The sequence below is a fragment of the Pterocles gutturalis genome, unplaced genomic scaffold (genome assembly GCF_000699245.1).
Source record: "Pterocles gutturalis isolate BGI_N339 unplaced genomic scaffold, ASM69924v1 scaffold7005, whole genome shotgun sequence".
In the NCBI taxonomy this organism is placed as follows: Eukaryota; Metazoa; Chordata; class Aves; order Pterocliformes; family Pteroclidae; genus Pterocles; species Pterocles gutturalis.
In genome coordinates, this window is record NW_010140680.1 from 86,909 (window position 1) to 114,877 (window position 27,969).

The following is a 27,969-nucleotide window of genomic DNA, read 5'->3' on the forward strand; positions in this document are numbered from 1 at the left end:
TGGCATTGCCGGATTCCTGAGATTAAATAAACCGATAGAGAACAATCATTGAATGTCCTTCTGGGCCAGAGGAGGCTGTGTTGGATGCATGATGAATTATAATCCTTGAAACCATTTCAGGTTTATGATACCGTACATTGATGGTCATGTTTTGACCTTTGAAACTTTTTTTTTTGGTTTCTGTGACATGCGCTTTTTACTTTTTATTACACAGAGTACTGGCTGGGAGGTAGGTAACTCCATTTTAGTTAGTAAAGAACACTAATAGATTTTTCAGATGACTCACGCCAACGCTTGCCCACATGTGCTAGTTGTGGGTATTTCTGTTGCTGTCTGCTGTTAAAACAATTCATTAACCAAAGAAATACCAATAAACCGATTGTGGTTGTCGTAGGAAATTCTTCACCAGAAGCTGTAGGTAGTGCATGGATGCTGACGTGTTCCACTAATGAGGTTCTTTGGTGAATGAGCCACTATATCATCACTAGTTTGTTTTTATAATTTGTTTATATTTCTTTTCATCAGCATTGACACAGAATATCATCTCTTCATACCATATTTTCACCCCACCCACAGGGGTCGATTTAAGCAATAATGCTCAGAGGTACTGAAACACCAAACTGGTGCTTCATTCTCTTCATTTAAGAACAACCAGTTTGTTGTGTAGCTGTTCACCTGGCAGTAAAATAGCTCCGTTGCGTGAACTGGAGTCAGTTTTGCTGCTTTCATTTTTGTAGAGGCTGTTTGCTCACCTTTCTCCAGCATACACCACGAGAACCACACGTTCAGATTAAAAATAGGCAAAGCAGTTGGCTTCATAGAATCACAGAATGGTTTGGGTTGGAAGGGACCTTAAAGATTGTCTAGTTCCACCCCCTGCCATGGGCAGGGACACCTCCCACTAGCCCAGGTTGCTCAAAGCCCCATCCAGCCTGGCCTTGAACCCCTCCAGGGATGGGGCATCCACATCCATTTGTCTGCAGTCGCACACAGCAGAACAAGTTTGGGAACTCAGCCCCTAGTCCTGTCGACACAATGGGTACGTGAACATCAAGAAGTCTCAGAAGGCATCTTAAATGTTTTGAGATATGACGGTGCATTATTTGCTTAGACTTCAGCTGTCCAGTTAATCTCTGCTTTTCCATGAATCAAGCAACTCAGTATGGACCATCTCCCTCCTGGTTTCCACCTCAGGAGAACATCTAAGCCCACACTTACTGAACTGGGACCAAAACCAAAGTTCCTTTGCCTTGTGTGACACAAATAATTTGGGCTGATGATGTCCAAACGTCCGTTTGAATTCTGCCCTAGCAAGAAATGAAATTCAGTAGCTTAAAAGTAAACCCTGACCCTTAAGGGTTGGCCCCAAGAATAATTTGTTTATTCCTGTGAAAAGTCCCAGGCAGCCCAGCAACCCAGAGTACAAGTTGTAGGAGCATAAATGTCTTTAGTAGCCAACAAACGTGAAGGCCTGTGAGCATCTGTTTTGATTAGTCTGCCCCTAAATCGACCCCTGAAGAATCTCCTGTCATGGGTTATGATTCTAACATCATTCCGTCATGTTTTATTGCATGGTAAAAGGCACCCATGGTTTCTGTTCTCCTCTCTCGTCGTGCTCCTTCATTGCCACGCTTCTCCTGATCTTTGTGCTTCGTAGCTTTCAGATGCGTTGCATGTTTTGCCCTTTTTTTCCTTATTTTAAATACTTTAATTGATGCTCACCCTTTTTTATTTTAAAGTTTATTTGCTGCCAATTTGCTGCTTGTTTGTTTTTTGGAATTTCCCTAATTAAATACTTTCTGTTTTCTCCTCTATCGCCCTGGTTGCTGACCCTCCTCCCCACTCTTACTATTGTCTGTTGTGGTAAGTTCCTACTTGTGGAATTTTTTTTTTCCCCTTTTCTCTTTTTTTTTTCCTCCCCTTTTTGGTTTTTTTTTTGTTTGTTTGTTTTACACTGTGGAACCCCCAATTTCATTTTACCAAAGAGCTATGCCAACAGCGGGACCCCTCCCCTCGCGTCCCAAGGAAAGTAGTGTTGCCAACTACAAGCACCCAAGTATCCTGGGTCTGGCTCGTTTCTGAGACCTGCTTCCACATACCCAGTGGTGGGTTTTTCTGCTTGTGTATTTGTTAATTAAATAAATGTTAAATTAATCCATTTTGTTTGCTTTCCAGTTAGGAAAGTTGTTAGGAAAAATGCTATGTCATGAGAATTCAAAAAAGGTTGCCATGGAATAGCAGGACTCCTGGAGCTGGTACTTTCAAAAAAAAAAATTCATATTGGAAGACTTGTAATAGTTGGCAACACTGCAAAGGACCTTGGCTTCAAATTGAGCAAGAAAGTTTCAATGGTTAGATTGGTAAAGACGGCTGGATTTTGCATTCGGCGCGGTGCGTATGAAGGAGTTCCTCCGATCCCTCCACACTGCAGGCTGACTCTGCTGCTGGGTTGGTCTGGGTGAAGAAAGCAGATGATCCCTCTTGCGTCTGATTTTTCCAATCTTGTTGGCAAAGCTTTTTGTGTGCGTGCAAGAGATAACTCTAAAACTTTATTCCCAGCAATTTTGAAAGGTATTTACCATGCATAATAACAAATCATGAACCTTCATAAAACCATGATGGCTGTTACCTGCTCTGCCGGTTCTGTGATGGCTATTCAGTGTTCACCTTCATTCTCCTCTCCTCCCAAAGACCTATTATTTTTTTTATAAAATAATAGGAGATAAAATGCTTTCAATAATTCCTCCCTCATATCTGCATTTTTAGCTCTTTTCAGAAACAAGACCATGGAGTATTTTTAAGTTATTTGTTTTCAGTATTGTGATTAGATAGACTTTGGTAGTACCTAAATCACAGGATCCTAGTAGAGAGCCAACCCCTATTCTTAACGGGCATGAAACTGAGTGCTCCTAATTTCGGGGGGCTGGCAGCTCCTGAATGTCTGTGTGAAGTAAGGAACAAGGTGTTTGCTCTCCCAGAGGAGCGTTTCCAGGTACAGATCCCCCAACACAAGGCACGAGTGTTTCGTGGCTGATGGATCCAGGGCTTTGGGGAGATGCTTCTGTCGCACTAGGGGCTAACCAGTGCTCCTCACTGCTGGCTTTTCTGCCCAGGATCCATATGATAACTGAGTTTCAGCAACTGGATTTATCAGGAAAAGCCAGTGCAGCCGGTCTTCATGACAAAACGAGTCCCTAAGTTGGGAGCTGCCTGCACATGGGGGCACTGCATCTCACCAGGCTTCCTGCTGCTGCCACGCCTGGGACTTCCCAATGCCCCGTTACTCTTATTTTATGCATTTAGTAAATGGCACCAGAACTCCTTCCTAATGGATGCTGGTCAAACAGACAGCATCTTCTCACTCGCTGTTACGTTTACAGCAACATAGATGTGCACTGCCTGTAACAAACAGCTCTGGGCAGATGTCCACGTGGCAGGTGCTTTGTGGGGACCAGGTGCTGCAAACACTTCGTAGCCTGAAAGCCACTCAAGGTAGGAAAAAAAAAATAAGTTAGAAGAGCAGCAGTGTGTCCTCCATCTCTGGGGTCTGGGGAGATGCTTTGTCTGGCAGATACCCTCGGGCAGACTTGGTGCTACCTGGGGAGATGCTTTGGGAAAGGAGCCCTGCCGTCAGTCTTCTGCCTATAACATTGAGATTGAATTAAAAAAAAAAAAAGCACAAGAAGCTGGCATTGAGGGATTTTTAGCAGGGGTAATATTGTCCAAAAATGTGGCTTTGAAAAGGTAGTGATGAGTAAATTTAGGATTCAGGAGGCTGTTGGTTCCTGTATGGGTCTGGAGGGGCGGGCACGGGAGAGGTGGGGAGTCCAGGGAAACAGCAGCCAGGTGTTGCCAGATGTTACTTCCAATAAAACAGCAATAGCTTTGCAGCTGGGCATCGCACCCCGGGAGGTGCTTCTGGGGGTGGTGGGGGTGTGACAAAACCCTGCAGCGTGCTCAGGCAGGTGGAGCTGGGTAAAAACCCCTCTCTGGAGGAGGGATGCTCAGAGGGATGGTCCAGGGCCACGTGCAGCATATGAGCAACTCTCAGTGCAACTCCTCATTTTCTTAAATTGGAGAATGTCTGTGCTCTTGCTAGAGCAGAGCCCATGGATTGGCATCTGTCAATGTCCCATCGTAAAGCCAAGATGCAGCTTGCGTGTATAAAGCAAGGCTGCTGCTGGCTCTGGTCACTTCAGGCTTCATTTCCACGTCAGAGCTGGGCATGGGTGAGCTTTGCCCTCCTGAAGGCACACAGAAAGCCGATGCCACCTCCTCCTGGCTGTGCCTTGGGCGAGAGGAGCCCAGCCGTGCCTGGCATCACGCCCCAGAGTTTCCTCCAGGCCAGGAGAAGGTGGTGGCTTACTGTCACCGTGCTTTTTCCAGTCTCTGGAGTTGAGGGTTTGTTTTACTTTTTAATTTTAGTTTGGCTTATTTATCCTCTTTGCCTTCTGTAGATCATGTTCACCATCACCACAAGAGATTAGTTTTGCCATAGAAAATACTAAAAAAAAAAAAAATCATACCCAGCAGCCAGGACATCAGTAAGTGCTGTTTGAACCCAAACACTAGCCCAGATTCAGAACCATTGAGCATTATGTTCTACATCACCCTTTCTCCCGAGAGTAAAGGTGAACATTTTAGAGTTTCTTGCTGAAAGGCATTTCTGGTTTGTGCATGCAGCGTGAGTTGTTTTTTAACAAAATCAAAGGTGTGATTTATTTTTGAAGCGTTCTTCTTCTCTCTCTCTTTCTCTTAATCAGATTTTCTTCGTTACTTTTCCAGAAAAAAAAAGAAAAAAAATCTTTCTTGTTTCTTTACTTTTGTTGTATTTCTGGGCCAAATTCACCACTGGCTGAAATGGAAGCAGGTACACAACCCAGCGGATTGCATCTGCTTTCACCAGGAGTGACTTTGGCCCTCCGTGCTAGACATTAGTTACTAGAAGAGAACATAACACCCTCCCGTCCACATGCTATTTAAAAAGCCACTTGTGTGTGTGTGTGAGTGAACTGGACACCGACTTCAGCCCAACCCTGCAATGACGGGCGAGTGGGTTGTGGGGGCTCCGGAGTGGGTTGTTTTTGGGGTGTCTGTGTGCAGTATTCTCCCTGGAGCTGGAGTTCCCTGCACCTGCAGGCGATGGGCCAGGCTGAGGGATGTCTGCGTAGGACTTGGAGAGCCTGCAATAATCACCCGAGCGAAGGAACTTGCCTTTGCCTGTTCCTCAGACACATCTGACAGCCCCAGACTCCTCCTGGGTGGGAAGAGTCGTTGCAGGGTTGGGCTAATGGTCATAACCGATCCATATAATTTCATGTTAGTTTATCATTTCATTGCGGTGTTTGCTGCTAAACGCGTTCATGTTGAGTTCCACGTGTGTTTTTCTTCCTCTTCTTTCTTTCTATTGTTTTCCTTGTTTTTTAATTTTTTTTTTCTTTTTATTTTGCATAAATTCAGGAGCCTGCCTGCAGCCATGCTTGGGGGTCTGCGTGTCTCCACACTGAAATAACCTTTTGTTTCTCCAAACCTAGGATGGAAAGAGGATGTTTGGCACCTACTTTCGGGTCGGTTTTTATGGAACTAAATTTGGAGACCTGGATGAGCAAGAGTTTGTTTACAAGGAACCTGCAATTACAAAGCTAGCTGAGATTTCCCATAGGCTGGAGGTGAGATGCTTGTGGCTGACCTCAAATCCTGTCCCTGAGTTGCAGTTTAACTCTTTTGCATCAGGTGTTTAAGAGATTAATTGCCAAATTTACAGGAAGCATTGGAAATGAAAATCATTGGGCAAAACCAGCGCGTGTGCCTCTTGGAGACAGATGCAAGGCTGAGCTTAGAGGAAAAAGTCATAGAATAGTGGAATCACTGAATGATTTGGGTGGGAAGGGACGTTAAAGCCCATCGAGTCCCACCCCCGCCATGGGCAGGGACACCTCCCCCTCGCCTGGGTTGCCCAGGGCAGACCCAGACCTGTTTTGTTTTATTTGCTAGAATAGAGCCGATGTCACGTTGTTGCTCACAGCAATGCAGCAGCTGTCACGTTGTGCTGAAAGCACCCACGTTTGTTTGAGGTTTAAGCACATGAAACCGAGTTCAGAACCCGGCCGTTCGCCCAGCCCAGCAGAGCCGCGCTCGGGTGCGGATCCCGTATTGCCCCCGGTTGTCAGCTGGGCTCACAGACACACAGCAAGCTCAGGTGGCTTGTCAGGAACCACACGGTTGGAAGGCTCATGAATTCTCCTGCCTGCCAGGGCGTTAGGTTTGTTTTATCCTGTTGCAGCTGATTGAATTGTCCCAGATTCAACAGATCCCGTTCAGCCCCAGCACGGCTACTGTTGAAGGCATGCGGAGCTTCACCTTCGCTGAATGTGCGTTTGTCTGTCCAACCCCCATCTCTGATGGCGGCATTTGATCGTTGCTTTCAATGGGTTTGCTCTTGATTGTAGGGATTTTACGGAGAACGGTTCGGTGAAGATGTGCTTGAAGTGATTAAGGACTCAAACCCCGTGGACAAGTGCAAACTAGATCCTAACAAGGTAAGGACACAAGCACAGGTTTAGAAGTAGAACGGGTCCTGAACGTATGGAAACATAACAGGACAAATCTTGCCCTGAGTTTCACCAAGCAGGCAGGGAAATCCACGTACAGAGCATCTTGTGACTGCTTGGGATGAGAGCTGGGGAAACTCATCCCAGCAAAGAAATGCAGAATCAGGCATTTTGTTCCCTGCCCCAGGACCTGCCCTTGTCGTGGCTGGTGGGAAGGGAGGAGACGAAAGGACAGTGCTGTATTTTATCCAGTCCAGAAACTTCTGGGCAGCTACCACCACCCCTAGCCCCCATCAACCTGAGTGTGATTTTTCTGAGTAAAGGCAAAAACCAGTCCTTAGTTATTCCAGAAGCATCTCCAAAAGGAAAGCAAGCCAGCTGGGTTACTGCACAGCTAAAAAGCAGGGGGTAGGAGTCGGCTCTCCTCCTCTGGCCCCGTGCTCAGCGTGCACACCCGGGTTCCCTCTTGCAGGCTTACATCCAGATCACCTACGTGGAGCCGTACTTCGACACGTACGAGATGAAGGACAGGATAACGTATTTCGACAAAAACTACAACTTGCGGCGGTTCATGTACTGCACGCCCTTCACGCTGGACGGCCGAGCTCACGGGGAGCTGCACGAGCAGTTCAAGCGCAAAACCATCCTGACGACGTCCCACGCCTTCCCATACATTAAAACCAGGATCAACGTCATCCACAAAGAGGAGGTGAGGCCCGTGCTCCCCGGGGCTGCCTGGGTTTGAAGGGAGCTGTTACACAAGGCTGAGGGGGTGGGTGTTGCTGACCCTGATGCGTGTCGTACTATCGTACGTATAGTTTAACACCACGGCCACATCCCTTCACGCCGTCACAGATGCACCCTCCTGGCCATCTAGTCTACCTTTCCCCTCTCTGCTAAAGATGCATGAATTGGGCAGAGATGGAGAGCAGACAGTGCTGCTGGGAGCTGTTCTGGCTGTTCTCTGTGCCCGAGACTCCTTCATTTTGAGTTTAACAACACCTCGCTTCTCATTGAACTTTTCCCTGGTCCTATTCGACCTCCACTCAAACCAGACCAGTGGAGAAACGCCGGATATCCTGCTGCCGCTTCCACCAGCGTGTCCAGACCACAGCAGCTGGTACCCACAGCTATCCCAGAGAGATACGCGCGGTATCCCAAAGCTGTGTTAGGTTTTCAGGGGCAGGTAGGAGCTGATGTGATGCCAGGGACATAAATGAAAAATGCATTTTCACGCAAGGCAGGGAACCTGCGGGTGTTCGGGCACCGGCATAGTGCTGTCACCGTGGGCAGGCGGTTGCAGTGACCACAAAGGGACAGGAGTCTGCCTCTGCAGGAGCAATCTCGGAAAGCTCTTGAGTATCCAGAGGTAGAAACACTTTTAAAAATTAAACTTTTTCGGGATGTTTCTAAACCAAGGCTGTGAGGATGTGTCTGAAGTCCTTCTGTCCAGACTGTCAGTCCTGTTGGTGTCCTCCACCCTTGAGTGTGCCACCCCAGAGTGACCTTGGTGTTCGGAAAGTTTCTGAAAGCCGTAACAAGCGTCCTGTGTTCTGGCTACTTGCTTAGATCATTCTGACGCCCATCGAAGTCGCCATAGAGGACATGCAGAAGAAAACACAGGAATTGGCTTTTGCAACCCACCAAGACCCTGCAGACCCGAAGATGCTGCAGATGGTGCTACAGGGATCAGTAGGTACCACAGTCAATCAGGTGAGCATCGCCGGCGGAACTGGAGACACTGGGGTAGTGCCTCTTGGTGCAGTGGATTGAATTTCTGAATTATTTTGGGTTTTTTTCCCCCCATTCAGTCTGTGGGCTGTGTTTAAGATCACTGCTAGGTCTAGACCAGCTGCTCTTAGTGATTTTGCAATTTGAGTCCTGAAAATTTGGTTAGATCTGGAAAGTGACTGCGGAGAGAGTTACCTGCTTCTTCCTGGCATTTGCAGTTGTTCCTTCCTGCTTCTCCTTTTCCCTTAAAAAGAAAAAAAAAAAGTTTTATTACTTTCCCTTTGCTTAGCCAGGTTCTCGTGGGTGGAAGTGGGATTGTGTCCTGCTGTGGTTTTTTGTACAAAATGGAAAGCAAAACGAGTGAATGGAGAAAAATTGAGGAAAAACTGAGGGAATATGAGTAAAGCTCTGCTAACGCACAAGCTGGAAAAAAAATCAGCTGGAGTTTCAAGTTCTGGGTTGGGTTTGTAGCACCTGGCAAACAGTTCCTTGGTTCCATCTGCATTGCTTAAACCTTGTCTTAGGTGTGAGTTGAGCAAACTTTGTGAAAAAGAGAAAACAAACGTAGAAACTGTGCATTTTCTCACACTGTTTTCCAAAAGCAGAGGGGTTTTTTTTAAAAAAAAACAAACTAAAAGAGTTCCAGTTGTCCTGATGTTTGGTGATTTATGCCAGATTTGCCAGCTGCAATTCTTCAAGATGCATTCTGTAAGGAAGAGTTGCATTTACGTGCATTTCTGTGTGCAAGAAGTTTCTCCAGCAATTGGCTGTGACAGACGTTTCCAGGAAACTTAACTTTTTCTCTTCTGCTCCTAAAGGGACCATTAGAAGTTGCACAGGTTTTCTTGTCTGAAATACCCAATGATCCAAAGCTCTTCAGGCATCATAACAAGCTCCGGCTCTGTTTCAAAGACTTCACCAAGAGGTACGGAGTATTGTCTTCCAGCTGCCTGGCCCACAGCAGGCAGGAACACGGGGGGGATGCAGAGAGAGGAGGATCTGTGCTGTCACGCCATCCGCCCGGTTTCCACCTGCAGCTGTACTCCTCAGCTAACCGCTTGTTAGCTCCCTGTTCCCTGTTTTAAGTCCAATAAAGAGGCTGAAGGCTCTGCTGTTTGTCAGGAATGAATCCGTGATCATAGTTCAGATGTGACCAGGCGTGTTCCTGTTTCAGAAACACAGCCAGCCACGCTGGCACCAGTGAACCCAGAGCTTGGCGGGGTCAGGAGAAGGTGCTGAGTTGGCCAGGAGGTTGCATTTCCTTCGGAAGTGAATTTCTCCAAAGGAAGTGGAAGCATGCTGGCAGAATTCTCTCAAGACATGTGCTGGCTGCTCTGCTCTCCTCTTGGGTGATGCAGACAGCAGTCTCTGTCCAGCATCTTTTGCAAGCACCAAGGAATTAAAATGTTCCAAGCAAATAGATCCAGTGGCAGCATAGTTTACCCATGTGTCATAAATGGCATTGATGATACGGTTCTTTTAACACTCTTTGTTTAAAATTACGTCCTTGCAAGTAGAAGAGCTCCTGATGAACATCTCATTGTCTCTATTTACTAATCTTTCCTGGGGAGAGCAGTAGATCTATCCACCTTTAAATCCTCTTGGATGGGAAGTGGCAGTCTGGAGATCAGCTTTTCATTTCTCTTCAGGGAGGATAAATGTAATGGGAGAGAAAATTAAAATTAAAAAGGAGTTGCCACTCTGGAAAAGAAATGGAAATCAGAAATCTGGCACCTTCTCCTTTCCCCATGGACACCAACCAGTTTAGCTGAGTCTTTATTACCCAAGAGACAAGATCAAGGAGGATATTATGTGTCATCCCAGAGGAACAGAATGATTTTTTTTTTTTGTACTGTCAGATTAACAAGTCTCTAGCAAGCAGGTCCTTTTTATGTGCCCAAGTTTCACAGGCTTTTGTTTTCTAGATGTGAAGATGCTCTGCGCAAGAACAAGAGCCTGATCGGGCCAGACCAAAAGGAGTATCAGCGAGAACTTGAAAGGAATTATCACCGGTTAAAGGAAGCTCTCCAGCCTTTGATAAACAGAAAGATCCCACAGTTGTATAAGGCAGTGCTGCCGGTCGCTTGCCACAGGTGGATATTTGATTTTACTCTTTCAGCAGAGATAAGGAGGGTGTAAACCCGGGGTATCTGATCTTCCTGGTGAACCCGTGACATCTCTTTGGTTTCAATTATGGCTCCCTTGGCTTAGTCCATCCCTTGTCCCTTCTGTCCTGACCTCAGAGCACATCCCCTTCCCCACAGGTATGGTAGGTGGTGTTTGCAGCGATTCCTTTTATTCCTGATTTATGAGAAATTTTTTTCATCCTGCATCCCGTTCGTTTTCGATTCAAAACTACCCTCAGTGTGGCAGGACTTTGACACTTGTTTATTCCCAGTGGAACTGGGATGAGGAGCTCCAGGGCAGGTAGGGTGGAAAAATCATTGGTGTCTTCCATGCTGGAAGACCAGTCAGCTGGAGTCCGGGCTTTTTGTTCATCTGCAATGAGACTGGACATAAAATCCCCACTAGGAACGTAGGAAGCAGGTCAGAGCCCTTAGTGCTGTTGTCCGCTGGCACCAGCTGCGGCCGAGCAGGGGACTTGGGGTGCACAAAGTCTCTAACAAAGCTCTGGCTCACCGAATAGGGGCAGAAATGCTTCCCTGCAGGTACCCTCCACAGAATCTTTGGCTTTCCACTGTTGGAAAATCCCTGATGCAACCCAGCCAGGCCACCCTGGCATCGGAGTGGGGGTTATTTTTTGGAGGGAGCATCGTTAGCACTGAGCAGGTGCTTTGAACAGACCCCGTAGAACATTTGGGGGAATGTGGCCATCAGCTCACATCCGTGCCGCTGGTTTAGGAGAACACAGCCCAGGTTTTGAACTGCTCCTCGTGTAAGTGGTGTTCAGAGGTAGAGTGCAATGGGGAAGGTAAAAAATGTTGTGAAAAGAGAAAATTAGCAAAATGACAGTATGAAAAGAACGAGATTTAGTGCTGGATGAAGGAGGTGAGTGTCCTGGCTCACACGGCAGTGGTTAGTGATGCTTCTGTAGCAGGATTCGTGTATTTTTCTGCCTGTGAATGCTGCAGAAAGGTGGCCTCTCCTCATCACCCAGGTTTGGGACTTTGTAAGCTCTCCCCAGATGACGTCCCATGTCCCAGCTGTTCTCTGCTGGAGGCGGTGTTCACTGGGTGGGAGGAACCTGCTTCCCTCCCCACTCAGCTTCTGTTGTAATTGTTTTCTAATCTGGTGAAAGTCAGCCTGTGCAGGGAGGCTAATACAGCTATTCCAGGCAAATTCCAGAGACATTAATACATAAATACATTCATTAATACATTTATATATTTATTTGAAAGATTTAAACAAGCTTGCAGTTGTGCAGGTGGTTTGTGCTCCTTCTCTGCATACACACGAATTACACTTTCCATCAGCTTTCATGTCAGTAAACCTTGAGCAGTGATTATCCCAGATACCAACCCAAAACCCATTCATTTGAAAAGTAATGAGTGAATATGTCAGTCGACTTAATTTTTTTGTAGTAGCCAGCTGTAGAAAATACTGGAAATCAAGTACAGAATCATTCATCTGACGAGGCTTCTGATTTCATCATGGAAAATCTGAGCTCATCGTTGTATTTTCTCTCCCTCAGAGACTCCTTCAGCCGGATGAGCCTTCGCAAAATGGATATCTAAACGAGTTAAAAACCAAAAAAAAAAAAAAAAAGCACTTAAAAGTAAGGTTTTGAAAAGAAAGAGCCTTGTTATCAGCGCTGGGAATCAAAGAAGTTTTATTGTGAAATAAAACTTGGACTTCATCCTGGACATCCCACACACCTCCTCCTCCATCAAAGTGTTCAGTGGCCAAAAACCGTTCTGACTTGTCAAATGGAGACTTATCAATGTTTGGAAAAAAAAAAAATCATGACAGTGGTATCCAGAGTATTGGTGATAAGCTGTAAACTTACCTGTTTTTTAAGGCATTTTTATGACTCAAAGGTACACTAAGCGCATTTACCTTTATTTATAGCGTTACCTAATGTTAAATTTATTTACTTTTAGTTCATATATTTAATTTATATTAGGACCATACGCAAATGCATTTTTGAAGTTTTTAATGTAGTGATGATGGTTATTTTGATGGTACTATTAAATATGTGAATGTTTACACTTTAATTCCCTGTGCGTTGGACTTCAGAGCTCGCCGTCCTTGGGCAAAGGGGTCAGAGGAAGGTAAGTCCCACAGTAACTGGTGATTTTTTGACTCTCCCTGTCCTTTTTCCTTTGTAAATATGAATACAAATGGCTGCAAAGAAAAATAATTCCAGCTGTAGCCGTCAGAAGAATCAAGGCACATCTTGGTACCACTTGACCTCCTTCAGTACCAGGAAAGGGGAATTTCGGCGTGGCTGCAGGGTGGCTGTGGTCCTTCCCCCCAGCCAGGAAACCCAACCCAGCACCGCAGTCATCTCATCAGACCCTTCCCTGTGCAATTCACCGGAGCGGTATCAATGCGACTCGATGCTTTTTTGTGTTCCTTTTTCAATTTAAGAACTAATTTCACGGGGAAAATGAACATAAAATGGTATCACAGTTAAAAGCTGACGTAGCAGACATTCTTTGCATTGTGATTTATGTAAAGAAAAACATCTGGTTCGCAGCAGTTAGTGTGGTGGCGAACACAGCACTTCAAGGAGGCATCGAAATTGGAGTGGGTACACAACTCCTAAATCTAGTCTGTCTTTTATATTTTTCTTCTCTGTATTGAACAAGGTCCCTTGGAAGAGATGGTGTGTGATTAAACACAAGCTTATTCTCTCTCTATAAATACCTAAATATATATACATATACACACATACACATGTATATGTATAAAAATTTTTGTAAACATACTTTTTTACATATACAAAAAATATAAGAAAAAAAAAACGGGTGCTATACACGACCCTTTAAGACAGCAAACTGTTATACATCGTCACTTCCCATTTGCGAGTATTTGACTTTTGAAACCTAAATGGTTTTTACCTTCCATTCTAACATGCACATTCCTGTATGTTAGCAGGTGCTGGGGGGATGTTTCTTTGGGGTTCACCCCCTTCTGTTTTAGCAGCTGTAGGTGCAGCAAGTGCCCACCCTTCTGCACCAGCAGGGCCCATCATCTTCCATAAAGAAAAATGACTCCTCTAACTTAAGCCTTTTTTTTTTTTTCCTCCCCCATCTGAGGCATGAGCCCAGGGGTGTTGGCAAGGCTTTGGAAACACTATGGGAGCTGTGGACTCTCATAATGGAAAATATCAAGGAAGAAGGGGGTAGCTTTGCAAGAGATTTATACGAAGAGTCCTGCAAAATGTTTACAAAGTGAAAAAAGGGGAAACAAATCCCACTAGCCGTGAAAGAAGGAAACCTTAATTCACAGTAGTCCTTGTACATTGTTTTTTCAGCTAGAAAAGCATCTGTTTTAATCTGAATCTTGCATAAATATCCTTTGATTCTCCTGGATGGCCCCATGTTGGGGTAAATCTGACCAGTTATCAGTACATGGCGCTTGGCAGTTGTGCGAAGCGCAAGTGTAAGATGGAACGCGGAGCCTGGGCAGCCAGCGTTTGCCTTCCCCTGCAGCTGACAACAAGCCATGTGCTGTAATGGGACAGCGGGCACTGGGGCAAGGGACTCGTTCAGGAAGGGGAGCAAGTGCTTTACTTGAGTAAGTCTCCAAAAATTCACCCCCTTCTGTTCGATCCTTTTGCCAGAGGAGTGTTTTTTCATTCAGCATATTCTGTTCGAAGACTGCTTCTCTCAAGCTGGGTGATGGAAGACAGCTGGCTCCTCCTTGGATCACACCGTAGCCAGGATTTTGTTGAACAGAACGGTATTTTGTTGCCTTGGAACGTTTCCTGTTCCTGTGGTTGAATGAAAAAGATAAGTTGTGGAAAAATAAGCTTTAATTTGCAGGCTGACGTTCAGCAAACCCCATACTGCAGGCAATTAAAAAAAAAAAAAAAAAGCATTCTGTAAAGTGATTTGGCTGCCCTTGCAAGGTAAGACTACAGTTATTTTTTCCTTAATGTAGCTGTTGTTTGGTTTAGACTGTGAAATTATTCATTATGGTGCCAGTGCTTTGGAAAAGGGAAGGGTCTGAGTGTATTTGCAATTCCAGATTTTTCTCTTCTGCAGAAGATAATTACTACAGACATCTACGCAGCATGAGTTTACAAACTACTCTAAATTTAGCCCAGCCGTTCTTACAGTTTTCTAGGGACAGTACAAGCTTTCTAAACCAAAACTTGTTTTAGTAATACACCATCACCCAGCATGTACTGCAGACAGAACTCAGAGGTCCCCGAGAACACGGAAAATACACTCAGAATATGTTTTACAAGTTACCTCAGTGTTCATACTACATTATAATAAAAGATTGTAAAAAAACAAGTATTGCAGAATAAACTAGGTACAGGTTTCTAGGGCTTTTCCTGTAAATAAATTCATTTGTATTTGAAAAAGTTGAAATGTATCCAGAAACCCAGGGCAGACATGGTGTGTGTCTTTCCTTGTCTCTGCAGCAGCACGTTACGCCATTCCATCCATCCTCCGACAGCAGTAAACATTCATCCTGGTCTGTGTCATGTGTCATTTATAGGATTCACCATTCAACATTGTAGAAGCTAACAGATGATTTGGGATTTTAGTCTTTAGTGCCAAACATTTCCCTTGTTTGTACAATGTTTCCCTTTCCCCTTGCCTCTGAGCCTTACCTCTAGTCAAGTGTCTTCAAATTAGGAGACGCTGTAAAAGAATCAGGTAAAAAGCAGAGAGTGTCTTAAAAACACTTTAAATCTTCCATTTCTCTAAGATAATTGGTTTCCCAACCTTTTGTAGCAGTGCCCAACCACTTTCACTTTCAGGTTTTCCCTCTCCAAAGACAAAAGTCTGATCTCATCCTGTCAGATGCATATCATAAATTTTTTATTTCATATATACATCCTCAACAAAGCATCAAAGCCAAATGCTTTAGTTTCTGCACATCTCAGCGAGCTCCAAGTACAAATGAACTGTTATAAGATCACCGCTAAGTTCCAGCTCCACCCCAACAGATATGCATATTAGAGGGCTTTACTCTTCAAAGTACAAAATTATTTTAATTACACTACACGCTGGCCCTGTTTGGAAGTATTACTCACACCTATTTACACTTTGCCCATTTAACACCTATGCAGCAAGATGCAAATCAGAAGATTCAAACATTTCTACTAAGTTTGGTTCCTTCCCATGGACTAAACAAGGTTACAAGACCAAAGCTTTTCTTGTGCTTGGGGTTGCACTGAGCAATACCCAGATGGATAAGGAGAATAAACCACGTCGAGTACCCAAAGAAAGACTAAATATGAAGTATTACTTCCCAAGTTACAAAAATACACAACTTCTGATGAAATCTCCTAGTTAATATACATTTACTCCAGAATATGAATACAAATAACTTTTATTTTTAAAAAAAGCTAATAATCCAAATAGGCATGTCTGAGAGCTAGAGTTGTGTTAAAACCACTACAGAGTACTGGGGGCATCCCTTAGAAACTATACAAACGGGGATCTCTAAAAGGTAATATCACTATTCTCCAGCATCAGAGTTTTTAGGTGAGTTAAGTTCTATGTCGTGGTTTGTTAATTCAAGTTGAGCCACTTACACCAAACAAAAAAAAAAACCCAAAACCCCAGAAACGTTGTGATCCAGTAGCTTCAAAACCAAACCAGCTGCTTCTTCCAGGTAGTTTGATGCGAATCAGACCAAGAGGTGTGTGCGAATCCCTACTATTTACAGTCAAAACACAGTATCACTCTACAATTTTCTTATAAAACAGCAGGTAAGGAGTCGATGTAGACGACGATGTCGGAGAAAGAGAATTCAGAAAGTCCTTTTCTTCTGTAACTCTCACTTCGGAATCATCGAAAAGCAACCACTTCCCTTCGTACTCCTTCAGGCTCTGCAGCACGTGCAGAGCTTTGTTTTCCAGTCCACTGGCAGCGATGCCGTTCTGCTCACCGTGGGCCGCGCTGCACTCCGCGCTTCCATTACTACTGCTAGACTCGGGATTTCTGCTTTCAGTAACCACATTAAGGAACTTCTCAGAGTTAGCTGGTCTGTTGTACAGGTCACAGTCAGACTTGCTCTTCTGGCCCCCAAGAAGTCCCACAGCTTCCATATTCTTCTTGTTCAGAACTTTACCCGGCTGCGCGTTGCCGTTGACTCGAAAAGAGACTTCACCGTCGTCATAGTCTTCAGCAACAGTTCTCGCCTCCTCCTCGTTGAGGGGTTCTGGTTTAATCATTTCATGCATCTGGGCAGTGATGAAGTTTCCCTTATCCAGCTCCAGGCTGCTAAGATCAGTAATTTTGACGGAAGCCGTGTAGTGTCCGCTGCTGATGGTGATGCCGCTGTGCATCACCACCGCAAACAAGCCATAGGTGTCATTGGTGGGCTTCGTGCTCCATTCCTCCAGCGACAGCTTGAGAGGCGTCAGGAGGGGAGTGTTTATCTTGGACAGTCCACCGTAGCAATCAAACCTTTGGAAGAAAGAGAAAAATTCAGACCTCTTGCCACAACAGCTCACAACAAATCCTGCTTTAAGCAGCCCATACGTTGGATCTATATCCTTTTCCTTCTGTTCAAAAGACAGAAGGGCTCTGACTGCGAGAAGCTGCTCGCTTTTCCACTTACACCTTGTTTGGTAAAGACATTTGTACAAGAATGTATAATGTTAAATCCTACAGCCTAATAACCCCGTATTTTAACTAGTTAATAGATTCCCTTTTTCTGAAGTATCGACTAAAGTTAATTTTTAGCTAGTGATGATAAGAGGAGTTAAGCCAATTGTTCAGTTATCATTCATGCCCCTATGCACAAACACTTCTTCCCAGACACCATCCTGCTTTCCAGGTTAAAAAAACTAAACTAAACTAACCAAAAAAATCACCTTCAACACCCAAGGTTGATGTAAGCAGGGTTGGTTGTTGGTTTCCCCCCCTCCCCAATGTTTGAAAGAGTCATTTACTAAATAAAAGCAATACAAATCTATTTTACTTTCAAGTAGCTTTAATGTCACTCAAAAACTGAGAAATTTTTCTCAGATCATCTTAGTGCACTGTAGTATACCACCAGTGGCACTGCAGTGGTTTCCTAAGGATGAATAAATTACTAACACTTCCTTATCACGAGGGATTCTTCACTACCTGTCCTATGGCATTTTTTAAACCATTGCCTAGCTGCTTTACTAAAAGCCTCTGGTATTCCCGAATAGTTAGCATTTTGTTCATGGTGCACAAATTTATCATGAGAGAAGTTTTAAGTCCTTTCATTACAATAAGAATCTTCTGAAGAGTTTAGGAAAAAAAAAATGTTGGGACTTCTACATGATGGTGCATTAGCCTCCTTGAATCACTCTGATCTTACACAATTTACGTATTGCATCAGCCCAGTCTAATTAACCCCTTTATTGAATCTTGTGATGATGTCCTAATAGATTCCAGTACTGATGATTCAGTCTTGCCCAACTGTTAGGGTGTTGTAGGGGAAAAATACAGGGGAATACAGACAAACCCTGCAAAACTCAGCTTCCAAAGAGCTAACTACCATTGATCAGCTTGCTTTTTAGCATAAGAATATCTTTAATCCGAGGAAACAGTAGCTATGGCATCACAGTATCAGCATAACTGCAGTAACAGAATATTACTTGTGTTTTCCTGGGTTTAGTTCTGATTCTGCTGCGCTTCTAAACATTTTGCCAATGTTCACAGCCACAAACCCTCATAAACATAAATACAGTTACACACAATGTCCTCAGTCACTCAAGCCTCATTAATTGCTAATTAATCTCATTTTAGACCTAGGCTTGCCATAACCATTTGAGTACACCAAAAGAAACACAGAAGAGCATATAATCAGAAAGAAGAAAACTTAACCCTTCTGGAAATCCCTGTTGTTAGCAGCCAGAAATAGAGCTACTCAGAAGTCGAGGACCAGAGGAACGGCTTTTGCTGATACTCGGGATCAGAAACCCAGTTCCACTCCAGCACACTGTGACAATCATATTAACACAAAACATTGAAAAAACCAGGCTCTACCTTTCTTCTGAATGAGATCCAGCATCAGAAAGATTTGGAGAGGAGGAAATAAGAGAGGAAATCTTTTCCTATTAGCTTTTTGTTCTTCTTAAGGATAAGAATCTGAAGACAGAAAAATTGGATGCCAAGGGCTCTGCCTCCTCCCACTGATGCTCACACACAACATTCTGCAGCTACATCTTCTGAGGCCACAAATTAGTGGAACTTTACCCACTGCACTAATTAATATCTCAAGTTAGTACAGACCTGTGAAGACTTAAGCTATTTTATTGCAATGCTTTTAACACATAAGGGTGTGAAATACTCCAAATAAAGATTCCCAATGGCGTAAGCACTTTCACTAATTAGCGGATGTGACTGTTATAAAAACCTAGTCTTTAAAAAAAAAAAAAAATAAAACCCCACCTGCTCTTACATGATACCATGTCACAAGACAAAAATGTAATTTTCTCACCAACTGTTAATTTTACACAGTGGAAATGTTTAATTAAATGTTACCAGTTACACATTTCTTCTTCCTAGCTTCCCCATCTGAGCACACATGGGCTAGTTTATTTTTTTCCCCACACGCACTTGCCAAAGAGAATTGCTCATCCCCAGGCAAGTAGATTTTGACAGTGGCTGCTTATTTAAAAAAAAAAACAAAACCACTTTGCAAGCCAGCATCTAGAAAGGATGAAGCAAATCCCTCCTAACTGCAAATATTTACATTACCATTCCCTTCTGCTTCATTCCTCATCAATTATTTATAACTCAGTCATCAGAGAACTCAGTAGAGCACAACCAAGCAGCAAAAGATTCCAGAATTTTTATTTGAGCTAAGAAAAGTTGGATGAGGATTCTTAGTTTAAAAATCTTAGCTTAAGGCCAGCAAAACAGTCTGTAATTACCTTCAGGGCAAGCCCTTGCAGTCTCATCTAAGAAGAGAGGAGTATTTTTTACAATAAATATTACAAGTCAGCTGGGGGAAGCTCCATCAAAGCTCCTTGTTCAGAAATCACCGTAAGAGTGCCTCTGGGTGCTACGGAGCGAGGCAGCGCTTCGGTTCACGAGCCTTGGCTCACCCCTTTGATTTGCAGCTGTGCTTTATCACTCCAGATCCCGCTGGACAAAACCCTGCCATTTCCCCAAGCCAAAGCCTGGGAGAGCTTCAGCTTCATCACTGACTCCAGTCCTACATCCGATTTTTTCACTCCTACTTCCTTAACCCCTGGCTGCAAGCACTGGGCAGAAAATGTTTGACACGAGTCAGAGGACACACGAGGAACAGGAGACTGGATTCAGTCTGACCCGGATACAGGTTGCAGTATTTTGGAGGAAGGACCCAGGGACTGCCAGGACAGAAGAGGAGGTAAGTGACCGAGGAGGTGGCTGGTTAACCCGCAGGTACCTCCTCCCAGAAACAGAAAAGCCGCAAGCGAAGGAGCAAACTGAAGATGACATTCAGGTGTCCTTTCAGGTGGACATCTCGGGTTGTTCTGAATGGCTTACAATCCTCCCAGCATGCCATCTCGCATCAGGGGCTGCTCAGTTACAGCATTACAGGCTTTAAAGAGCGTGCGGCTTTGTGCCTTGTTGTGACACTTCAGTATCACGCAGAACAACAAGAAGACAGTTGTTACGTTACGATCCCACGCTTGCATGAAGAGGCATTAGCAGACATTACAGAGACAGAGGAAGTTTTCTTTCTACTTTGGCAGAAACCTAGATACTCCTGAAAACAAATACTAAACTGAGCAGAGAATTCTAGTTTTAACAATCTTAGCAAGCTACCTGCAAAACTATCTTAACAGAATCCTTGACAACAGTTACTTTCCAAATCTTATTTCTCTTGACCAATTATCAGCCCTTGCTTACAGAGCATCTGTTAACTTATATTTTGTATCTGGATAGTGTCAAAGCTCCTATACACTCCAAGTTCTAAAATATATTGGTGACACCAACACTATAAACTAAATTCCACGGAAGACGTCATGTATTAAGACTTCCTGCTGGCCAGGTGGCTCTGAAGGTCTAAAGCCAACCAACAGGGACATGCAAACCACGGGGAACTGGGTGGATAAAAGGAAAAACTAATTTGTGCCAAAATAACCTGCGGTACATCCCAAGGCAGCTCAGCAGCAAGGCTCCGAACCGCGCCTGACCAGCAGGTTCTGACACCCGGGCTGCAGTGGGGAAGGGTCCGTGGCTCTCTGAAGCAGATGCCAAGAGGGGGGGGTGCTGAAACAACCCAAGTTTATCTTCTGCTGCTGCATCCGGCAACACGGACGCAAAAGTGATGTTTTAGTGAAGCTGGAAATACAGGCTGAGTCTGCAAATGCTACTGAAACGGTACAGTCCCTCTCAAAACCACAAATTAATGGTGTAACCATTTTCTACAGGATCTGGGGGAACAGTTTACAGTTTTGAGGTGTTTCTCCTGATGAAGCCTTCTGTCATGTTTCATTATTTGAATCTCAGTGGAGGAATAAGAGTTTGCTGCAAAATTCTGTGCATAAAGTGTCGTGGCATCGCTTCATTTGTGTACAGTACTGGAGGGACAGGTTTCTCTATTTTTTTTCTCCCAAATAAAATCCCTAAATTCCTAAGTATGAAAAAAAAAAAAAAAAGGTAAGGAACACTTTCATATCTTTCAAAAAATAAGGATTTCTACAGTATATAACATCAAACTGATTGTTCAGCAAGTGAACATCAATGACATTGATATTACTGTATTTTTAAAGGAATTGATTAATTTTTCTGTAATGTGTGTTAGGTCTTTAAAATGTTTATCTCTTGATTTTTTTTTTTTTTAGGACTCACAGTCAGAGACCAAAGTACTAGCTGTGTCCACAAAATTCAGATTTGTTCTCATTACTTGTTCTGCTGAAGTACTTCAACTTGCCTCTAAACTCACAGACAGGTGATATTAAATGTTTTAAGAAACATCAGGATACCAGGCTGTTGTAAGAATACAGATAAAACAAGTTTTGGTAAGAAGTCTCCTACAAGTAGATTTTCCTGGAGGTAACTTCTGCCACTACCTGTAACAACAGAAAGTCTTGGTGAAACTAGGGGCTGTCCCCTGCTGAGTTAAGTTAATTTCCATCTAGAAATCTGCTTCTGGAAAAGTTACAAAACATTTTCATCTCTGCTGGTAAGATTTTCCTGCCACTGTTTGGTTATATAGTCAATCTGCATACTCACTCTAAGCCACTAGCAGCAAAGCACTTCAAATGAATTGTTATCACTTCAGGCATTTTATCGAACAAAAGGCTGCGTTCTGCTTCCGTGTAATGATGGCAGTTCTCGCAGAAATATTTATCCTCTCCCACAATCCTTTCCACTGACGCAAACTGTGAAATTGCCCATTTAAGAGTCTTCACTTCTGTTTTTGGCTCTGGAGAAACTACAAAAGAGAATCAATACATTCCCAGATAGGCTGTTATTTGCATTTCCAAGGCATCCCACCAGAATAACAACAAAACCAAAATATCTCAAGTTAAGTCATGTTCAAAAACTGTCAATGTTGTAAAGAACACTTGATAGGTACGAAACCAAAGATGTATTTAAATCTTTGAGTAATTTCAGGAAGCGATGAAAATATGACTTAATGGATATTATTACTTAAAATCTACAGTTTTCCCAAAACCTGTCTTCAGTTTGCACGTACGAATTCTCCTGCCGTGTCTGGAAATGGGGCGCGTGTATTTGAGACCGGAATTTCACGCATTTAAGGCAAACTTCCAAAATAACCAGAAAGTTCTCTTTCCTCGTTTACATTTTGCCTCCCCTGGCAGCTTCACTAAAATTTGTGAAAGACACCAGAGGATGAACATATACAAATATAAAACAAACGCTATTAAGTTAGCAACAGTCTAAAATAGTGAAAAAATAATTTTTAACAGTAATTTAACAAAAAGCTAGTTTCTCATGTATTTTATTTTTGAGAAAAATGCAGATATTTCTTATAAAAGGAAGAAAAAGCAGAAGAATTTCTTATCCAGGAAGAAAGAGAACACCCAGATCAAAGAAAATACCTATTTATAAGCTGGAAAACACATATGCAAAGGACTGTAGGCAGTCTGTGTTACATGTTAAGACCTGAAACAATTTTAATACTGTCCAGATCCGTCTACATTATCGGCACTGTGTTTCCAAAGTCTAAAGTTAATCAGGACAAGAGATAACGGACCAGCCTCTAATTCTAACCAGCACCAACAGGAGCAGTGCCTCTCAGTAACTACGGCACTGTCCTTCCTCAGTGGCTGCCCGAAGCAGAAACATACACCCAGAACCCTTTCAGTAATTACTTACTTTCAGAACTCTCTTCAGTTTTAGACAGTTCATCTTCTTGCACTGGAACGCTGATGTCCTGAAAGTCTTCTCTTCTCTCAGTAAAGCACTCGCACTCCAAGCACCTTGTTCTCAGGACTAACTGGCCCTGGAACAGCTTCTCCACTAGTTCAAAAACAGCCAGCTCCGTACCTACAGAAAGTACACGGCACAGCACTTACCGAGATGCATTTTATTCAAAAAGACACTTCAGAGCCTGGCTATTCTTCCTCCAGAATCACTGCGTTACACACGTGGCCTTTTAGGGACTCCAGATGAGAATTAAAGAAGAAAAAAAAAAGGAAAAGAAGCAGCTGCCTATCACATGCAATCCCCTTTTCTCTTGGCCCTCAAACTTTAATTTCTGTTTTAAGATTAGGCTCTTTTTTATACTTGAAGTGTGACAGTGTCACATTCTAGAAAATTTGTGTTTGTCACCAATGTGCTGCCTTCTTACTGTGGACTTTGTCTTCCCAGGGAACATCACACCCGTATTTCTGCCTGGTCTCTATTCTCAAGTCCTCTCCTCCAATACTTTCTGAATTTTTATTAAAATTGGTGGTTGGATCAGAAAGTAAGTTCCAAAATCCCTAACTACTGAATTCATATCAAGAGGTATCTTACCTCACTGACACATACCTGACAGCCAGTTATCATATATAATACACCTGGTCTTTCCTAGTCCCTGGAAAGGTTGAAAAGATGGAAGGACCAAATCGGGAGGGAAGGAGAAGGTATTATTTATAAAGACTTGAGACACAAAGCCGTAGGCAATGGGGTTTGATTCTGTTTGCTCCTGACAGTAATCTTCCTTCACATCTTGAATCCCCTTGCTATTTCTATCGATGACAAAAATGAGTGATAATATCAACCTGGTAATATTCTGACTTTTTATATATATATTGTGCACGGATTACATAATGTTAAAGAAATACCTCTTAAGAGTTAAGCTAAACAGGTCAAGTTATATATTTTTTAGAAAAGAAGTATAAAAAAAAGAATTTCATAAAAATCTTTCAGTTCCTGAAAATGTATTTTTGTATTTAGAGAGCTCTGCTTGCTACGCAGCCTGAAGGCTGACTTCCCACACATAGTCATTTCTTGATCATAACAATTTTAAGCCCATTCATTTGTTCACCAACCTTCCTTTTTTGGTTCTTTTTCAGTTCCTTTGTCATTATGGCTTTCTACAGGAGACACTGGTTCCTGATATTCTTCTTTAATGTTGTTACCATTGTTGCATTTTACAGATGACTCTTCAAGCTCACAGTCATCATATTCTTTCCCTGGGTCTTTGGAGCCCAAGTTTGTAGTTAGCTTTCCTAGGCTATAAAATTTGGACAGAATACTAGGCTGTTTGCATGAAGATTTTAACCAGTTTAATCTGAGCCGTGACTTCTTCTGTGTTGGCGTTGCACTCTCATTTTCACCGGAACACTTGGCAATGGCATCACTCTGATTTTCTAGCTTTTCTCCCGTTGCTTTCCTCTTTGACCTGGTTTGTCTTTGATTTTCTTCTGCTGCAATTTGCTCTTTTGATACTTTGGATTTTTTCTTTGCATTGCCACCCTCAGCATCGCTTTTTCTTTTCCCGTTTCCTTTGAGCAGCTTGTCTTCAGTTACCTCTCCAACATGGTTACTTGGTACATTCTCCTCCTCCTCATGGTTGCCAGTTCCATTGCTCTCAGTATTTTGATTAAGTTTTTCCTCCAGTTTAGGCTCTTCCACGGGCAGTTTATTCAGTTCTTCTTTCTTCAGCAGCTGACATGTTTCCTGGATGTTTCCTAGGATGCACTGCAGAACTTCCTGGGCATCGTGCTGCAGGTAGCCTTCATACATAGGGTTGAGCTCTCTAGTAAAAGTAAACGAGCAAAGCAATGAAGACTAGTTATTCTTTGTTAACTAGATAAGAGATTTAAATTAGGGAGTTCAGCTATAAAAGCAGGGGAAGATCCTCTCCAGGCTGAGAGAGAAGTCCCCTCGGTCACAAGAGAGCCACAGGAAGGTAGCTACAGCCTTACACATTTCAGCACACGATCAGCTGCAACCCAGCACTTGGCCTGTTCAGCTCAAGAAGAATATATACCTAGGGCTAAGTGCTCTTTTAAATCCACAGCTGGATTTCGATTATATTATTGCAAAATGAAAATCTATTTTCAAATTTATGATATCACAGGGGTAACAAGAAACACAAAAAACTCCCTGCCTATAGTGATGCCCCAAATTTAAGACCATCTACCTTCCGCAAGCCTCTAATGCTGTGCTGTACAGTGAAAACAACCTCCAAAGTGCAGGTGGGAATTCTGACAACGTGTTTTAAGATAATTTGTACCTAAGGGTATTGAGTAGCCTTCGTGGCTGAGTAGCGAGTTCATCTGTGTATTTTTCTGGATTTAAGAGAAAGCTGGCTTGAAGCTGCTCAACCGAAAGGATCAATGAGTGCAAACTGCAGATTAGTTCGTAACTTGCCAGTGGATCTTCTTTACAGTTTCCCTGCAATAACGATATAAAAAGAATAAACATACTTGGCAGTCTTGTCTGTAACAAGCTGAACTTTTTCTCTCCTGCCCTCACTTAGATTTCTACAAGTCATTTGACATTTTTTTTGTCCTCTATGGGAAGCAGGTGACTTTCAGACAATATATTGTTCTTCTGCCAGTAGAAAACAAATATAAAAGCCAGGCTAGCCATTATTTTAAAAATCCAAACCATCTTTGCCCAAACTCCAATTTCCATCCACTCAAAGTACGGTATCATAACCACCTCAGGGTCAGATACATGGTGAGACAGCTTCCCAAATTTATTCTGTTGAACTCAAGACTTCCGCTTACAAGTTTACAGACTCTCTGAACACTGAAGTTTGAACACAAGTTCAAGACAACTCAAATGTATCTTTCCCTGAAATAGCACTGCAGGAAACAATTCTGCAAAACTTCTGACAAACAGAATAAATCACTGATAAATTGTCACCACACTCCTGGCACGCAGCCTCACTTGCAGAATTCCAAGCAAAGGAAGGTGTAGGGAGATGCGTTACCTTTTCTGCTTTTTGCTCTCCTTCATCCTTTAAAGATTCTTTCTTCTTTGAAATGATATTGTATAACTGTTTTACTCCAGTTTTAAAACCAGGACAAAAATACAATACCTGAAAGCAACAGTTTAAAACAAGAGAAGAATTGGTAAAGCCAGAAGTTACTCCCCGTACGTATCCACATTTACGATCACACAGCAGGGGAAGATGCAGGATTATTCACAGTAGGGAGGTGCCCCGAGTGTGTAAACTGAAGAATGACCCAATGAAAGCAGCCTACAGTGCTCACGTTTCCTGCAGTCTCAGATTTTTTTCCCCGCTGTCATTAGGTTCTCTTCATACCACATCCAGACACCTTCTGTGTAAGATCAACCTGCAAATCTCATCCACCTGTGCTTCACCAAAAGAAAAATCATCTTTCTGAGGCCCCTGAACAGGATCTTACCTGAAGTACACTGTTGAGGTAACACGTGTTACCCAGATTGTTCAAGCCCACAAAAGGCAACATGTTGTCTTTCTTCTCACAGCTGACCAGCGCGGGAGGCTGTGCTGCAGGAACAACCTGATCACTGGGAAACAGAGAAAACGGTGCCTGAGAGATAATTTTTGAAAATTGGTCCTGCTGATACCCATGTACATCTCTGTCCTAGCCATCCACCACTCATTCTAGAATTAATGACTAATATATACAGATCAAAATCACATCAAAGTGTTTCTGAGAGTGTCCTTACGGCTACTCGGGGCACTCACAGACTGCTCACCTGTAACCCTTCCCTTCAGTAACCTGCACAAACCAGGCAGGTTTACAGGAAGCAGGCAAATCTGCCCTTAGTTACAACACAAATTTTTCAAAAAATATCAGGAGACCGATTCAAAGAACCAAAAAAGTTCTCTTTAAAATACTTTTGTACGTTCATTGTTCATTCCTAAAACAGGAATAAGACAAACGTGCCTAGCAGATCTTTGGTATTACTGTTCCCTGCTGCAGATCCACATCACTCCTGGATGCAAACCACAAGGATAAAAACATTAAAAAATAAATAAAAGGAACCAATGAACCTGGCACATTATATACAGTGACAATGCACTGTATTGACACAACAGAACCAAATTTTAAAGTCCTCAACACATTTGTCATTTACTATGATTACACATTTTTTCTTTTTTTCATTATACATTTTTTCTTTTTTGTCATTTCACTCTATCTGAAGCGAAATCAGTTCAGAGTTGCTCAGGGCTTGAAGCACCCTAAAGAATGACAGTAACCAGCATAATCAATTCTTTTACTTGCAGCAGAAACAACTTTTAAAATCTGATTTTTTTTAATTAAAATTCATTTTGCACAACCCTACATTTTAATATACTTGAAATAATTCAGCATCAGAATAATTATCTTATATTAACTTCAAAAAAGCCCACTTCTTCAGGTTATTAAAAAGTTTATGCCAGCCAGATAAACATCCACAGTACTGCAAACTTGTTTCTTTAAAAGTAAATCATTCTAGAAACTACTTATAGCGAAGAGTTAGTTCCGTTTGATGAACTTGGCTTAAGGGTTTATTTAGTATATGTTGAGGCGCAGACTTCTGCAGGAATATACAACTGGAGCACCTCCTGTCTGAGGACAGGCAGAGAGAGCTGGGGGTGTTCAGCCTGGAAAAGGCTCCAGGGGGACCTTAGAGCACCTTCCAGTGCTGAAAGGGGGCTACAGGAGAGATGGGGTGAGGTAGCGGGGGGTGCAGGGACAGGACATGGGGTAACGGCTTGAAGCTGAAAGAGGGAAGATTTAGATGAGATATTGGGAAGAAATGTTTTCCTGTGTGGGGGGTGAGGCAGTGGCCCAGGGTGCCCAGAGAAGCTGTGGATGCCCCATCCCTGGAGGGGTTCAAGGCCAGGCTGGATGAGGCTTTGGGCAACCTGGGCTAGTGGGAGGTGTCCCTGTCCATGGCAGGGGGTGGGACTCGATGGGCTATAAGGTCCCTTCCCACCCAAACCCTTCTGGGATTCTACAACAGATGAGGGGATGGAGCAGCCCCGTTTATCAGTGACACTGAACGAACTCACTGGGCCATCGATCGACTCCCTTCAGAGCCAAAACTCTTTACGTACATCTCAGAACCTCTGAATTCCGAACTCTTCTGTTCATTTTCCTGCGACTCCGTGAAATCCAGCGCTCTTTTCGCTTCCTTTTTTTGGAAAAGCTTCAACGACAGCCTGTTCTTCTTCG

The 27,969-nt window shown here is 43.2% G+C and overlaps 2 protein-coding genes across 2 annotated transcripts in view; one reads left to right on the top strand and one right to left on the bottom strand.

Moving 5' to 3' along the window:
* Positions 1-12,457, top strand: part of DOCK7 (dedicator of cytokinesis 7) — a 95,207-nt gene extending 82,750 nt beyond the window's left edge. Inside the window, exons 43-50 of the mRNA XM_010083766.1 lie at positions 215-229; positions 5,544-5,669; positions 6,450-6,539; positions 7,024-7,260; positions 8,121-8,264; positions 9,101-9,207; positions 10,208-10,375; positions 11,935-12,457. Of these exons, the coding sequence (XP_010082068.1) occupies positions 215-229; positions 5,544-5,669; positions 6,450-6,539; positions 7,024-7,260; positions 8,121-8,264; positions 9,101-9,207; positions 10,208-10,375; positions 11,935-11,977 (930 nt within the window). The 3' untranslated portion in view covers positions 11,978-12,457. The remainder of the gene's footprint in view (positions 1-214; positions 230-5,543; positions 5,670-6,449; positions 6,540-7,023; positions 7,261-8,120; positions 8,265-9,100; positions 9,208-10,207; positions 10,376-11,934) is intronic.
* Positions 12,458-15,240: 2,783 nt separating this feature from the next.
* On the bottom strand, positions 15,241-27,961 carry USP1 (ubiquitin specific peptidase 1). Its single transcript, XM_010083765.1, has 8 exons — positions 27,852-27,961; positions 26,188-26,311; positions 25,749-25,856; positions 25,044-25,204; positions 23,854-24,563; positions 22,694-22,864; positions 21,584-21,785; positions 15,241-16,840 (listed from the first exon to the last, which is right to left on the bottom strand). Exons 2-8 carry the CDS (start codon positions 26,248-26,250, stop codon positions 16,111-16,113), a joined length of 2,145 nt encoding a protein of 714 aa, XP_010082067.1. The 5' UTR covers positions 26,251-26,311; positions 27,852-27,961; the 3' UTR covers positions 15,241-16,110.
* Between the last annotated feature and the right edge of the window lie 8 nt (positions 27,962-27,969).